Raw genomic sequence first — 11,721 nt, 5'->3', positions numbered from 1 at the left:
TTTGTATCTTTGGGGTAAATACCCAGTAGTGCAATTGCTGGATCATATGGTAGCTCTATTTTCAACTTTTTGAGGAACCTCCATACTGTTTTCCAGAGTGGCTGCACCAGCTTGCATTCCCACCAACAGTGTAGGAGGGCTCCCCTTTCTCCGCACCCCCGCCAACATCTGTCATTTCCTGACTTGTTAATTTTAGCCATTCTGACTGGTGTGAGGGGGTATCTCATTGAGGTTTTGATTTGGATTTCCCTGATGCCGAGCGATATTGAGCACTTTTTCATGTGTCTGTTGGCCATTTGGATGTCTTCTTTGGAAAAATGTCTGTTCATGTCTTCTGCCCATTTCTTGATTGGATTCTTTGAGAACGAGTGCTTTTAACACGCACCTAAGGTACATGGATCTGCCGATCCCCCGTCTTCTACTGCTCTCTCAGGGAAAGAGATTCTGGCTTTAATATGCTTTAGATAGTGACAAGCGCTAATTAGAGCTGGGTGTCAGTACTCTGGGAACTCAGAGGAGGGAGCAATTAGCTCAAGGTGGAGCAGGTGGATGCTAGAAGCTTCATAGATGGCGATAACATTTACACTGACTCTCGAGGGACAGGGGGTCAAATCTGGCTCAGGAATGTTGTGTGACTGCCTTTTCCCTCAAGAGGCAAAATAATACGGAGGCTTAAAAGCACAGGCTTCATATACAAAAGTTAACTAAAAATGGATCAAAGAGGGGGCGCCTGGGTGGCTCAGTTGGTTGAGCGTCTGACTCTTGGTTTTGGCTCAGATCATGATCTCAGGGTCGTGAGACTGAGATTCTCTGTCTCCCTCTGCCTCTCCCCACTGCACACTCTCTCTCTCTCAAATCAATCAATCAATCAATCAATCAATCTTTGGCGTGACTGAACATGACACCCAAAGCACAGAAAACAAAAGAAAAATTTGACTCATCAAAATTAAAAACTTTTTTTTTAAAGATTTTATTTATTTATTTGAGAGAGAGAATGAGATAGAGCGAGCATGAGAGGGGGGAGGGTCAGAGGGAGAAGCAGACTCCCCGCCAAGCAGGGAGCCCGATGCGGGACCCGATCCTGGGACTCCAGGATCATGACCTGAGCCGAAGGCAGTCGCTTAACCGACTGAGCCACCCAGGCACCCAAAACTTTTCTTTTTTAAAGATTTTTTATTTATTTATTTGAAAGAGAGAGAACGAGCGAGCAGGAATACAAGCAGGGGGAGTGGGAGAGGGAGAAGCAGGCTTCCCGCCGAGCAGGGAGCCCAATGCGGGGCTCGATCCCAGGACCCTGGGATCATGACCTGAGCTGAAGGCAGACGCTTAACGACTGAGCCACCCAGGTGCCCCCAAATTAAAAACTTTTGTGCATCAAAGGACACTATCACTGGGGCGAAAGGGCAACCCACAGAATGGGAGGAAGTATTGACAAATCATAGATCTGGAAAGGGATTAATATCCAGAATATATAAAGAACTCCTGTAACTCAACAATAATGAAACAAACATCCCAATTAAAAAAATGGGCAAAGGACTTGAATAGACATTTCTCCAAAGAAAATATACGAATGGCCAATGAGCACATGAAAAGATGCTCAACATCGCTAATCATCAAGGAAATGGAAATCAGAAACATGAGATACCAGTTCACATGCATTAGGATGGACACACACACACACTATACAAATGTTGGTGAAGATGTGGAGAAACTGGAACCCTTGTGTATTTCTGGTGAGAATGTAAACTGGTGAAGCTGCTGTAGAACCCATGATGGGTGGTTCCTAAAAAACTTAAGCATAGAATTACCATATGATCCAGCTATTCTACTTCTAGGTATAGACCCTCCCCAAATTAAGAGCAGGGACTCAAAGAGATATTTGCACACCAACATTCATTATTCACAACAGCCAAAAGGTGGAAACAACCCAAAGGTCCATCAACAGATGAATGGATAAATAAAATGCCTATCCATGCAAGGGGATATTTTTCAGCCTTAAAAAGGAATTCAGGTTCTGATACAAGTCACAACATGAATGAACCTTGAACACAGGATGCTCAGTGAAAGAAGCCAGTCACAAAAGGCCACATATTGTGTAATTCTATTTATATGAGATGTCAAGAATAAGCAAATCCTTAGTGGTTAGTGGTTACCAGGGGCTGGGGAAGGGGGGAAATGGAATGCAGAATTGTTTAATGGGTAAAAGTTTCAGTTTGGGATGAAATGGCTCTGCTGATGGTTAGTGGTGATGGTTGCATGACAGTGTGAATGCACTTAAGGCCACTGAACTGTAGACTTAAAAATAGTTAAAATGGTAAATTTAATATTAAGTATATTTTACCACCATTTAAAAAGATGTTTAAAAAAAGCACTGTCAATAAAAAGTTCACCTCTGGAAGAGAAAAACAAGCACAGGCTTTGATGTTGGATAGACATGGGTTTAATTTCCATTTGAACCAATGATCAGCTGTGTGACCTAGGGCAAGTGGCATCACTTCTCTGAGCTCAGTTTCTCCATCTGTGAAATGGGACGCGTAGAGGTCTTCATAACAGGGTTTGGGGTTGTGACAAGGATTAAATGAGATGTTCTACGTGAAGAGCTTGAGCCAGCATTGGCACATAGTAAGTACACAACAAATATTCCATATGATGTTGCAGAGCTGAGACATTCTTCTTGCTCTATGAATCTGAATCATAGGTTCATTAGGGGGTGTGCACAGTGGATTAAGCACAAGGTATGGGCCCAGCCCTCTCGCCAAGAAGAAGAGGGACTACGGGCCTAAGCTACAGACCCACTATTGAAGAAGAGAAGCCAGAGGTCACCATGGGACCTGAATATTTAGCCCATCTAACTTTGGACACAGTCTCATCCCCTTGTTACAAAGGAAATGAAGTGGCTCTGAGGGCTCACACAGGAGGTAGGGAGCTTTGGTCTCTCCCATCCAGTAGACATTTTTCCCAAAGTCCAGGAATCAAGGACTCCCACGGTGGGCACTCTTGGCAAATAAATCCCCCATGAGTGCAGCCAGAGGGGCTGGGCACCAGCGAGCCAAGAGCAGCTATGAGTGACATCCTGGCCGTGCTGAACCACCCCATCCTCAAGGACAGCAGAGGCCACTGGCCAAGGAAGAGAACAAAGAACTTGGGTGGGTCTGTGAGAGGGAAGTGTCCCGACTTTGCTCAAAGGCAAGTTGCATTTTCCTCAGGGCTTCCAGGGAGGAAGGCAAAACCCCTACGTTTTCCTGACATTTGGCATTAGAGCAGGAAATGGGTATAACCAAACATACGGATGTCTAGAGTCAGAATTGTTTCTGAGTTGTCTTTCCTCTACCTTAGACTAGAACCAACATCTAAAACGGAACATGGCATGCAATAGATGCTCAATAAATACTGAATGAATACATGGATTAAAACATTGTCACCCCCAATCCTTTGGATTCTCCTCATCCAGGAAGCCTGTCTGGATTTGCCCATGTTTCCTACCTGCTGGGCTCCGGCTGGAGTCACTGGCAGCCCCACTGTGGCCGTGGTCCCAGCTCTCTGAGTCCCGGCTGGATGAGCTCATGCGTGCCTCAGAGGCCCTGCGCACGGGAGGCCCATAGCTTCCTCGCCCGGGAGCAGAGGCCGGTTCAGGACCTGGAGAGAAAAGCACGTGTTAAATGGAGAAAGGGCATCAGAGGGATGGGATAGAAGGATAGAAGGGCTCCTGTCCCAAAATAGAAGACTGAGTCAGCAGAACCCACCTGTCTTCTGACCTGGGCCCCTCCTGTCTTCAGTGTCACCTGGAGAGAGAGAGAGAGAGAAATGATGGGGAGTCCTTATTTTACAGTTTCTGGAGAGCCCTCGCTTAAGGAACACACAGAAGGGCCCAGTACCACTCTTAAGAACTTTTACAAAATGAACTGGAAGTCTCCTCTCCCAACATCCCCTGTGAGGTAGCTCCCATTTACTATTTCACATGATTTCCTTTGTGTGCACGAGCATGTGTGAGCATGCACAAGCCTTTAAAAAGAACAAATTGGGATTATTAGCCAATGATCGTACAAACCGTTCTAGAATGTTCTCTGTTCACTTGCCAGGACTCACCAGGCATGCTCCAACCTCAAGTCCTTTTGCACGTGACATTCCCAAATGTTCCATGAGCCCTCTCTACCCTTCCCCCCAAATACTAGCTCCTTGGACAGCCCTTCTGTGACCATTCTGTCCAACATGGAGCCTCCTGGCACGTCTGTCCCCTTTACCCGCTTCATCTGTCCTCCGGACACCATCACTATCTGGTATTACATGGTATTTGCCCGTGCTTGTTTGTTGAGTATCTGTTCTCCCCAGGACAATTTTAGCTGTGTGAGGGCAAGGATTTTGTCTGTTCCACTTAACACTGTATTCCTAGGGCAGAACAGAGTCTGGAACTCACTGGGTGTTCAGTAAGGGTTTGTTAAAAGAATATCGAAAGCTTCTATCGTGGGCATAATTCCAAATCTATAATATACATTTCCATCGTTCAATTATAAAAGATGCCTAATATAGCACGGTGTGGCTATACCATAATCCATTAAATATTCCCATTAATGAACACTTAGGGTTTTCCAGGGGTTCTGCTACCATAAATAATGATACAATAAATATACTTACACATGTATCTATTTATATTGGTCCTTTTATTGCTGTTAGATATATTCCCAGAGAGGGATTGCCAGATCAAATGGCACGTACACTTCAAATTTTAATAAATTCTGCCATAACACTTTCCAAAAGGCCGGAGGTGATTTATAATCCTACCAACAGTTTGTAAAGTATCCATTTCCCCCACCTTCACCAGCACTGGATGTTACTACCAATAATTTTTCATGTGTCACTATGCAATGCTGCTGATGTTAATTCTTTCTAGTGATATGAATAGGTGTTATATCAAGCATAGTTTTGGGGTTATTTGCTTTGTCCAGAGTATATCTGATAAGCTAATTCATACTATTTATGTGTGTGTCTGTGTCTTTAACATTATTTAATATTGGTCAATATTTACTAAGTGCTACATTCTGCAAAGCACCTCCCATCTAGCATCTCATTTAATCTTCAGAATAACCCAGTGAGTTATTAACCCCATTTCACAGATGAGGAAAGAGTCTCAGAGGGCTAGGCGATGTGCAGAGCTGGAACTGAGATTCAGGTCCTCTTGGTCTCAGATGTCCTAGATCTTGATGGTGAGGCTGTGCAGTCTTCTCAGGCTACAGGGGGGAAAGCTTAACCAGGAAGAAGGATGTTCTGGGGTCACACTGGGGGCTCCTTGGGGACACGGTATATACTGAAAATTCGGTAATTCTCTGCAAGGAATAGACATTGCTTGCGCCATGTCAGGAAGAAAGCATTTGGTGGATGCCTTTTCAGTGCCAGGCACCAGACTGCACACCTTTAGAAGTCATCTCACGGGAGACAAAGTTGGACATTTCGACCTTTGAGACCTTCAGCTACAACTTACCTTTCAGAAGCATTGCCTGCACTCAACTCCAGAACTGACGTTCAGACCAGATTTTATCACTTAGTGTTAACTGAGATTATGACAAGGGCCTCTTCTGAGGTCAGTCCCATTGGTCTCACCAATTAAAATACGTTTGCATTGTAGTTGCTTTTTTTCTTCTTTTTACTTTTTTGCCTCTCCCTTTTATCGTCATTTTAGTAATTAATAGTAATACTTGGATAAGAGTGATAATATCCATAGCCGTGGTAATTTTCTTTTGGTAATTTCCCTTCTACTCATCTTTCACTTTTAATTAGTACCATTTCAGATACAGGAGATGGTTGATAGAAGAAGTTGCAGGGACAAGGAAGGCCTTCCCAGCAAGTCACCCTCAGGCCCCAGTGTGTATTGTGGTGATAAGAGTCTCTCAGTTTCTAATTTTAATTTCCATCTCTTGTACCTCTAAATACTCCATGAGGGATGACAACGAAAGCTTTTGGCAGCCTGGCATTGCTGGAGAGTTTCCTGTGCTACCCTCTCTTTTTTTAAAAGTTTTAATTTTAATCCCACCATTATACAATAGTGTTACCATATTACACTATACGATACAATAGTGTTACTGTATTACAATATACTGTGAAGTGTTATATTCATTCCAGACGTACAATACAGTGACTCAACACTTCCATACAACACCCTGTGCCCATCATGACAAGTGCACTCCTTAATCCCCCTCACCTAGTTCATCCATCCCCTCACTCCTCCCCTCTGGTAACCATCAGTGTGTTCTCTATGGTTAAAAGACTATCTTGGTTTCTCTCCCTCTCTCCCTTTGCTCGTTTGTTGTTTCTTAAATTCCACGTATGAGTGGAATCATACGGTATTTGTCTTTCTCTGAGTGACTTAGCATTATACTCTCTAGCTCCATCCATGTTGTTGTAAATGGCAAGATGTCATTCTTTTTTTAATGGCTGAATAATATTCCATTGTGTGTATATCTATATTTATATCCACCATGTCTTCTTTATTCATTCATCAATTGGTGGACACAGGCTGCTTCCATACCTTGGCTACTGTAAATAATGCTGCTATAAACATAAGGGTACACGTACTCCTTTGAATTAGTGTTTTTGTATTCTTTGGGTAAATACCCAGTAGTGTGACTGCTGGATTGTAGGGTAGCCCTATTTTTAACTTTTTGAGGAAGCTCCATACTGGTTTCCTGTGCTACCCTCTTGATAAGGGTTCATGGTGAGCTGTGCAGAGGATATAGGGTTCCTAAACCCAAGCCCAGAGGCTGGCTGTTCACCAGCTGGATAGAAACATAAGACATCATGTTAGGACATCCTCTGGGTAGACCAGTTAGCCAAGATCTGTTTTTGGTCCTAAAAGGAGAAGGTGTTTTGTCCTACCTCGGGTTGGAGCCCGGGCAGCATGCTTGGGCTCAGGGGCGACCTGCTCAGAGGCAGCAGGCTCACTGACAGGCTGCTGGGGCTTGGTCTTCCTTATAGGCATAGGCTGTGGGAGGACCTGTTTGGGGAAGCCCTTGAAGAACCATGCTCCGGAACGCTTCCACACCTAGGGGAAGAGAGGGAGAGGATGAAGACACGGCAGCCAATCACTAAGAGTCCTGCCTTCACGAGTGCCACTGTTTAACTTTGCTCCCTGCCCACAGTACGGAGCCTGCCACAATTCTTACTTGACTCACACAATATCCCCAAACACTCAGTAGGCAGGGCCTGAGTAGACCCATTTTCTTGATGGAGAAAGTTGAGTATCAGAAAGGTGATGAACTGGTATGAGGTTACCCAGTGAGAGAGTGGAAGGACAGTAAGTGGACTCCAAGTCTTCCACCTCTTAAATATGGTGTGCTCCCTACTTCGAGGAAGAGAAGAGTCACGGAAGCAGGAGAAAAGAAATTCTTTCAAACGTCATGGACTGTTCTGCCAGTGTTCACCGCTGAGCTGGCTCCTTTTTACCAATCCCTTAGGACATATACCTAGTCAGGTTCCCCAGCCCTCGACTGCCACCCGGTTTCCCTGGTTACAGTGAGGAAGGGTGCCCCAAACAAGGAAGGGTGTCCCAAAAGCCAGGTGGGACCAATCGACTCACCTCTCTCTGCTCAATGCAGATTTTGCAGAGCCACACGGGATGCGGGCGGTTACTGGAGGTTTCCACCCCACACTTGATGCAGACATTCTGGGGACAAAATATAGTCCAGGGCACACTCAGATATGCCAGGCTCTGAGCTGCCAGTGATCAGGGCGAAGGGGTTGGGAAGGGTGGCAACTGAGCCCCATTCTCTCTTGGTGGATGTAAAGAGCTTGAACTCTTTCTCACCTCCCTCCCATGACCAAGGCCAGTTAGGATTAAAGTTCCAATCTGAGTCTTCATTTCCAATAACAAGAACTGGAGTCACTCCCCGGCACTGGATGAGTGAATTCTCCTGAGTTCTCCAAGAGTCCCTGTGGGGTCTGTGTTTTCAGTGTCCACACAGGGGAGATCGCTGACATGAGTTTTCAAGAGGAGAGGTCACATATTTATTTGTTCATTATTTCTTCTTTCCCGCATGAATCTGACCTAACATAGCCTATGGCTGCAGGTTCAGCTCTCCAAGAAGAAAGTTACCTGTATAAAAGCTATGACTGTGTGATGGTTAGAATGTTATACTTTTGGCTGAGTTGCCTGGCAGTCAAGACAAAAAGGAAAACCTAACAGGTCACGAAATTTTCACTATCTGGTTGACTGCAGCAGAGTAAGTGTTTTAGCCTAGATAAACTTTCCCCAATACTGTACTCTAAATGCTAAGGGGGATTCCAAGCAGGAGATGCCAAGTGACATTATGGATGTCTCCAGCTCAGGTGTTCCCCTGAATTCCTTTCCTGGGAATTGGGCAGACCCAAGGGCAGTTGTATCCGTGTCCTGGAATCATCAAGTGCCGACAGCTTGAGGGGAGGGTGCAGGGTGGAGGGAGCACAGGGAGACTCGCCTTCAAGAATGAATGTTCAAGAAGCCCAATGGCTCTAACTTGGCTGGAGAGGGGCTTTCTAAGCCAGGGTAAGAGGATGCTGGGTAAACCTTCCATGTACACACAGATGTAGACACCTGCCTGGCATGCTCTTGAGCCTGACACATAACTCGCTAAGCCACAACCAGGATACTTGGAGGCTCAATCATAGCTCAAGTCCTACCTCAGGCTCCCAAGTTCATTCTAGATGGAGCTGAGCTCCAAGGGGACAGAAGAGTCAGAGCATCTTCTAGGAGAGGAACCAGAATCAGGGTTGCCTAGAAGATAGTTGGGCATGGGAGCACCCCCAAAGGAATCATATGCTGGCAACTACCCTTCAGGATCCAAGCTCCGTCCCCAAGACCCAGGGCCCCCCAGGGCTGGCTTGAGCCCAGGCCTAGCCCTGTGCATGAGAAGAGCAGGGAAGCAGGGAAGAGGAGGGTGATGGTACCTTCTTACAGTCCTCACACACCACACAGGTGGAGCCCAGCATCCCCAGTTGTTCTCCACACAGGATGCAGCGGTTCACCCCATCCCCGGCCACATTCTTCCTCATGTTCTCCAGACGGTCCACCAGGCGCCTGGAAGCAGAGGGAGAATCATGAGGGCCTTACAGGACCAGGGACCACCAGCATCTCCCACAGTATCAGGCTGATGGTCTTACCCTTCTCTGAGTCGTGGGCTCCTGAGTGTCTGATGATAACTGCTGGATCCTTCCCCAGAAAAAGGCACGCGTAGATGAAATTCTGGTACATTTTCAGACCACTGCAGACCCATGTCCCATATCTCCCACCTCTTCTACTGACTGCGGACTGACCGCGGACTAAACACCTTCTCTAGACTTTCTATCTCCCGTTATCTCTGTTTATCTAATTGTCTACCTGACGTCTTCCCTTGGATGTCTTCGTGGGCATCTCAAAGTTTACTTGCAGCTGCTCTTCAACTTGGCTCTTCTCCAGCCCCATCCCTAGCACACCTGCTCCCATTCTCAGGATGGAGCTGGACCCTGCCCCCCCGCCCCCTCCACGGGCCAGGTTCCAGCTTCGGGCACCAGGGGCATGAGAACCGCTGGGAGGCAATTCAGGGATCACAGGCTCTAGAAGGTCCCTGGTAGCCCTGCCTGGCAGCCACCTGATACAGACTCTCCCCACAGGCCCTCCTCGCTCCCGCCATCCCCGCAAAGTGTTCTGACTAGCAATGTTATAAATAGCAGCTTCTCCCTTTGTGCTTCATTCACAGGAGAGCCGTTCTGCCCCAGGGCGAGCCAAGAGCTGCCTGCAGGCTCCAGAGCCTCGGCTGTGACCCAGATCGGACAGAGCGCTTCGGGAGGCAGGATGTGCAGAGCCAGAGGCGGCCCTCTCCTTCCTCCTCCTCCTCCTCTTCCCTCCCTCTCCCTCCCTGGGTTCTCCCTAGAAACTGTTTTTATAGGATGATGGGTGGGGGCAGTCACCAGGTGCAAGCCCCAGTCCACGGTCTCAGAACACCTAGCGTAAAAGTCGCTGGTGTTTACAGAGCACTTACCATGTGCCAGACACAGACCTAAGCACTTCACCTGGATCTTCTTAATGAGTCCTTCCAACAGCACAATACGCTGAGCATCATTCTTGTGCCCATTTTCCAAGTGGGAAAACTGAGGCACAGAGAGGTTAAGTGATTTACTCAAGTCACGCAGCGGGGAGGTGGAGAAAGCTGGGATCCAGACCCAGGCACAGTCTGTCCTGAGTCCCTGTTCTTAACTGTAATTCCACCCTCCTGCTCTGTGTCGGGCAGAGCCATGGGGATCTTCTTGAACTGTTTGATCTCCACTCTGCTCGTCCCGCCCCTGCAGTCCCCACACCAAGGGAGACCTTCAGTCATTGGTAAGCACCAAGTTACACACACCCCGTTACCCCGGCTGGTTCTGTCCCTCTGCCTCTCACTTCCCTGAGCTTGGGACAAGACACCCAACAGCTGCCCCATCATTTTGCTTCCCTGAAAAGCCTTCAATGTAGGGTTGAGAAATCTGCAGTTTGGCCCTGGATTTTGCCTCTCTGGGCTTCAATTTCCTCATCTGTAAAACAGAAGGTGTTAACGCTGAATCGGTGGTTGTCAAACTGTGCTTTATGGCATCCCAGGGTTCCTTAGAGCCAGTTTAGGGGCCACCCACTGTAGTGGTGGGGTGGGGGGTGATTCTGAGGGTTCAGAAAACCCTCCTTCACCCACAGCATGCTGGCATTTATCACTTTTGTTTGTTTAGGCTGTTGAATTAGACTTCCTTTGGAAAGCTGCAGTTTAAAGAAATGGCCTGAAATTGTCCAGAGCAGGTAAACTTCAGGATGCCTTTCAATGCCACAGAATTATAAAATATTATGAGACAATGAGGCGAGCTGATGGAGGCGTGGGATGGTAAATGTATGGTGACATTCTTATTGTACACACTTTCCTATTTTACCGATTTCTTCCTTCATCCACTGCCCTAGCCAGGCAATGGTTAGATTTTATTCTTCTCACTCTAGCAGGGCAGGTCCCAACGCACAGAGAGGGTGAGGGGCTGGCCTGGGGCTGTTCAGTGAGGGTGAGTATCTAGTTCTCTGGGTCAGGAAATCATCTTTGCTTTCCATGAAACCCTCCTGGCTTCCCGCCTCAGGTCAAGCCTCAGGAAGACAGCCCAGGCCAGATGACCCAATTTTAAACTATAGTGCGCTCTGCTCAGGAGGCTTAGAGGCTTTCCTGCCTCCTCTTGGAAAATCAAGGCCATGGATTCACTCACCGCTTGCAAAACCCACACTCTGAGCCTCCACCCAGATGCCTGTTCCTTGCACTGTTCACTCCTAAATGCCGAAAGGCCCCATTAACAGGCCTTGTACGGGGAGTGTCTCATTAGCTCCTATCGTAGAGCAAATGGCATGGAAAAACAACAGATTTAAGATCATTATTCAGATGTCTCAGCTTGGGGACCCTCGTTATTTGTGAATTTGGCCAAGACCAATAAGCATAGAAGCACGCGTGGGCTGGGAAGAGCACACCTTCGTCGCTGCTCCAAGATCTTTCCTGCAGCCCACTCATGAGGACACCCTCTCTGCGGCCTCCCGTGCTAGGACCTCAACACGGACAGCTGCCACAGCCAAAGGTCATAAACTTAGAACTGAAACTTTGCAGGAAGCTAAGTCAAAATCACAGATGGGTATTTATCCCGGTGATAAAACATTTCGGTTTCTTTACCCCAGAAGGAATGTTTGTTCTTACCAGTCTTGGCAGGAGCACACTCTATGTGTGCTCT

The 11,721-nt window shown here is 47.1% G+C and overlaps 1 protein-coding gene across 1 annotated transcript; it reads right to left on the bottom strand.

Moving 5' to 3' along the window:
• Positions 1 to 3,145: 3,145 nt before the first annotated feature.
• Positions 3,146 to 9,062, bottom strand: LOC102733588 (rabphilin-3A). The gene is made up of 5 exons (XM_081810851.1): positions 8,914 to 9,062; positions 7,568 to 7,654; positions 6,868 to 7,033; positions 3,744 to 3,782; positions 3,146 to 3,636 (listed from the first exon to the last, which is right to left on the bottom strand). Exons 1-5 carry the CDS (start codon positions 9,016 to 9,018, stop codon positions 3,419 to 3,421), a joined length of 615 nt encoding a protein of 204 aa, XP_081666977.1. The 5' UTR covers positions 9,019 to 9,062; the 3' UTR covers positions 3,146 to 3,418.
• Positions 9,063 to 11,721: the final 2,659 nt, after the last annotated feature.

This window comes from Leptonychotes weddellii, unplaced genomic scaffold (assembly GCF_054177405.1).
Source record: "Leptonychotes weddellii isolate Sample4059 unplaced genomic scaffold, ASM5417740v2 HiC_scaffold_4010, whole genome shotgun sequence".
Classification (NCBI taxonomy): domain Eukaryota; kingdom Metazoa; phylum Chordata; class Mammalia; order Carnivora; family Phocidae; genus Leptonychotes; species Leptonychotes weddellii.
The sequence above is the reverse complement of the archived record's forward strand: the minus strand, read 5'-3'. Positions and strand labels throughout refer to the sequence as shown.

Excerpts from the sequence above, each read along its gene's own strand:
- LOC102733588 (XM_081810851.1), bottom strand. The coding sequence starts at position 9,018 with ATGAGGAAGAATGTGGCCGGGGATGGGGTGAACCGCTGCATCCTGTGT. Across the intron at positions 3,783-6,867 it reads TGCCCGGGCTCCAACCCGAG|GTGACACTGAAGACAGGAGG; the intron begins GTAGGACAAAAC and ends CTCTCTCTCCAG. Across the intron at positions 3,637-3,743 it reads GGGCCCAGGTCAGAAGACAG|GTCCTGAACCGGCCTCTGCT; the intron begins GTGGGTTCTGCT and ends TTTTCTCTCCAG.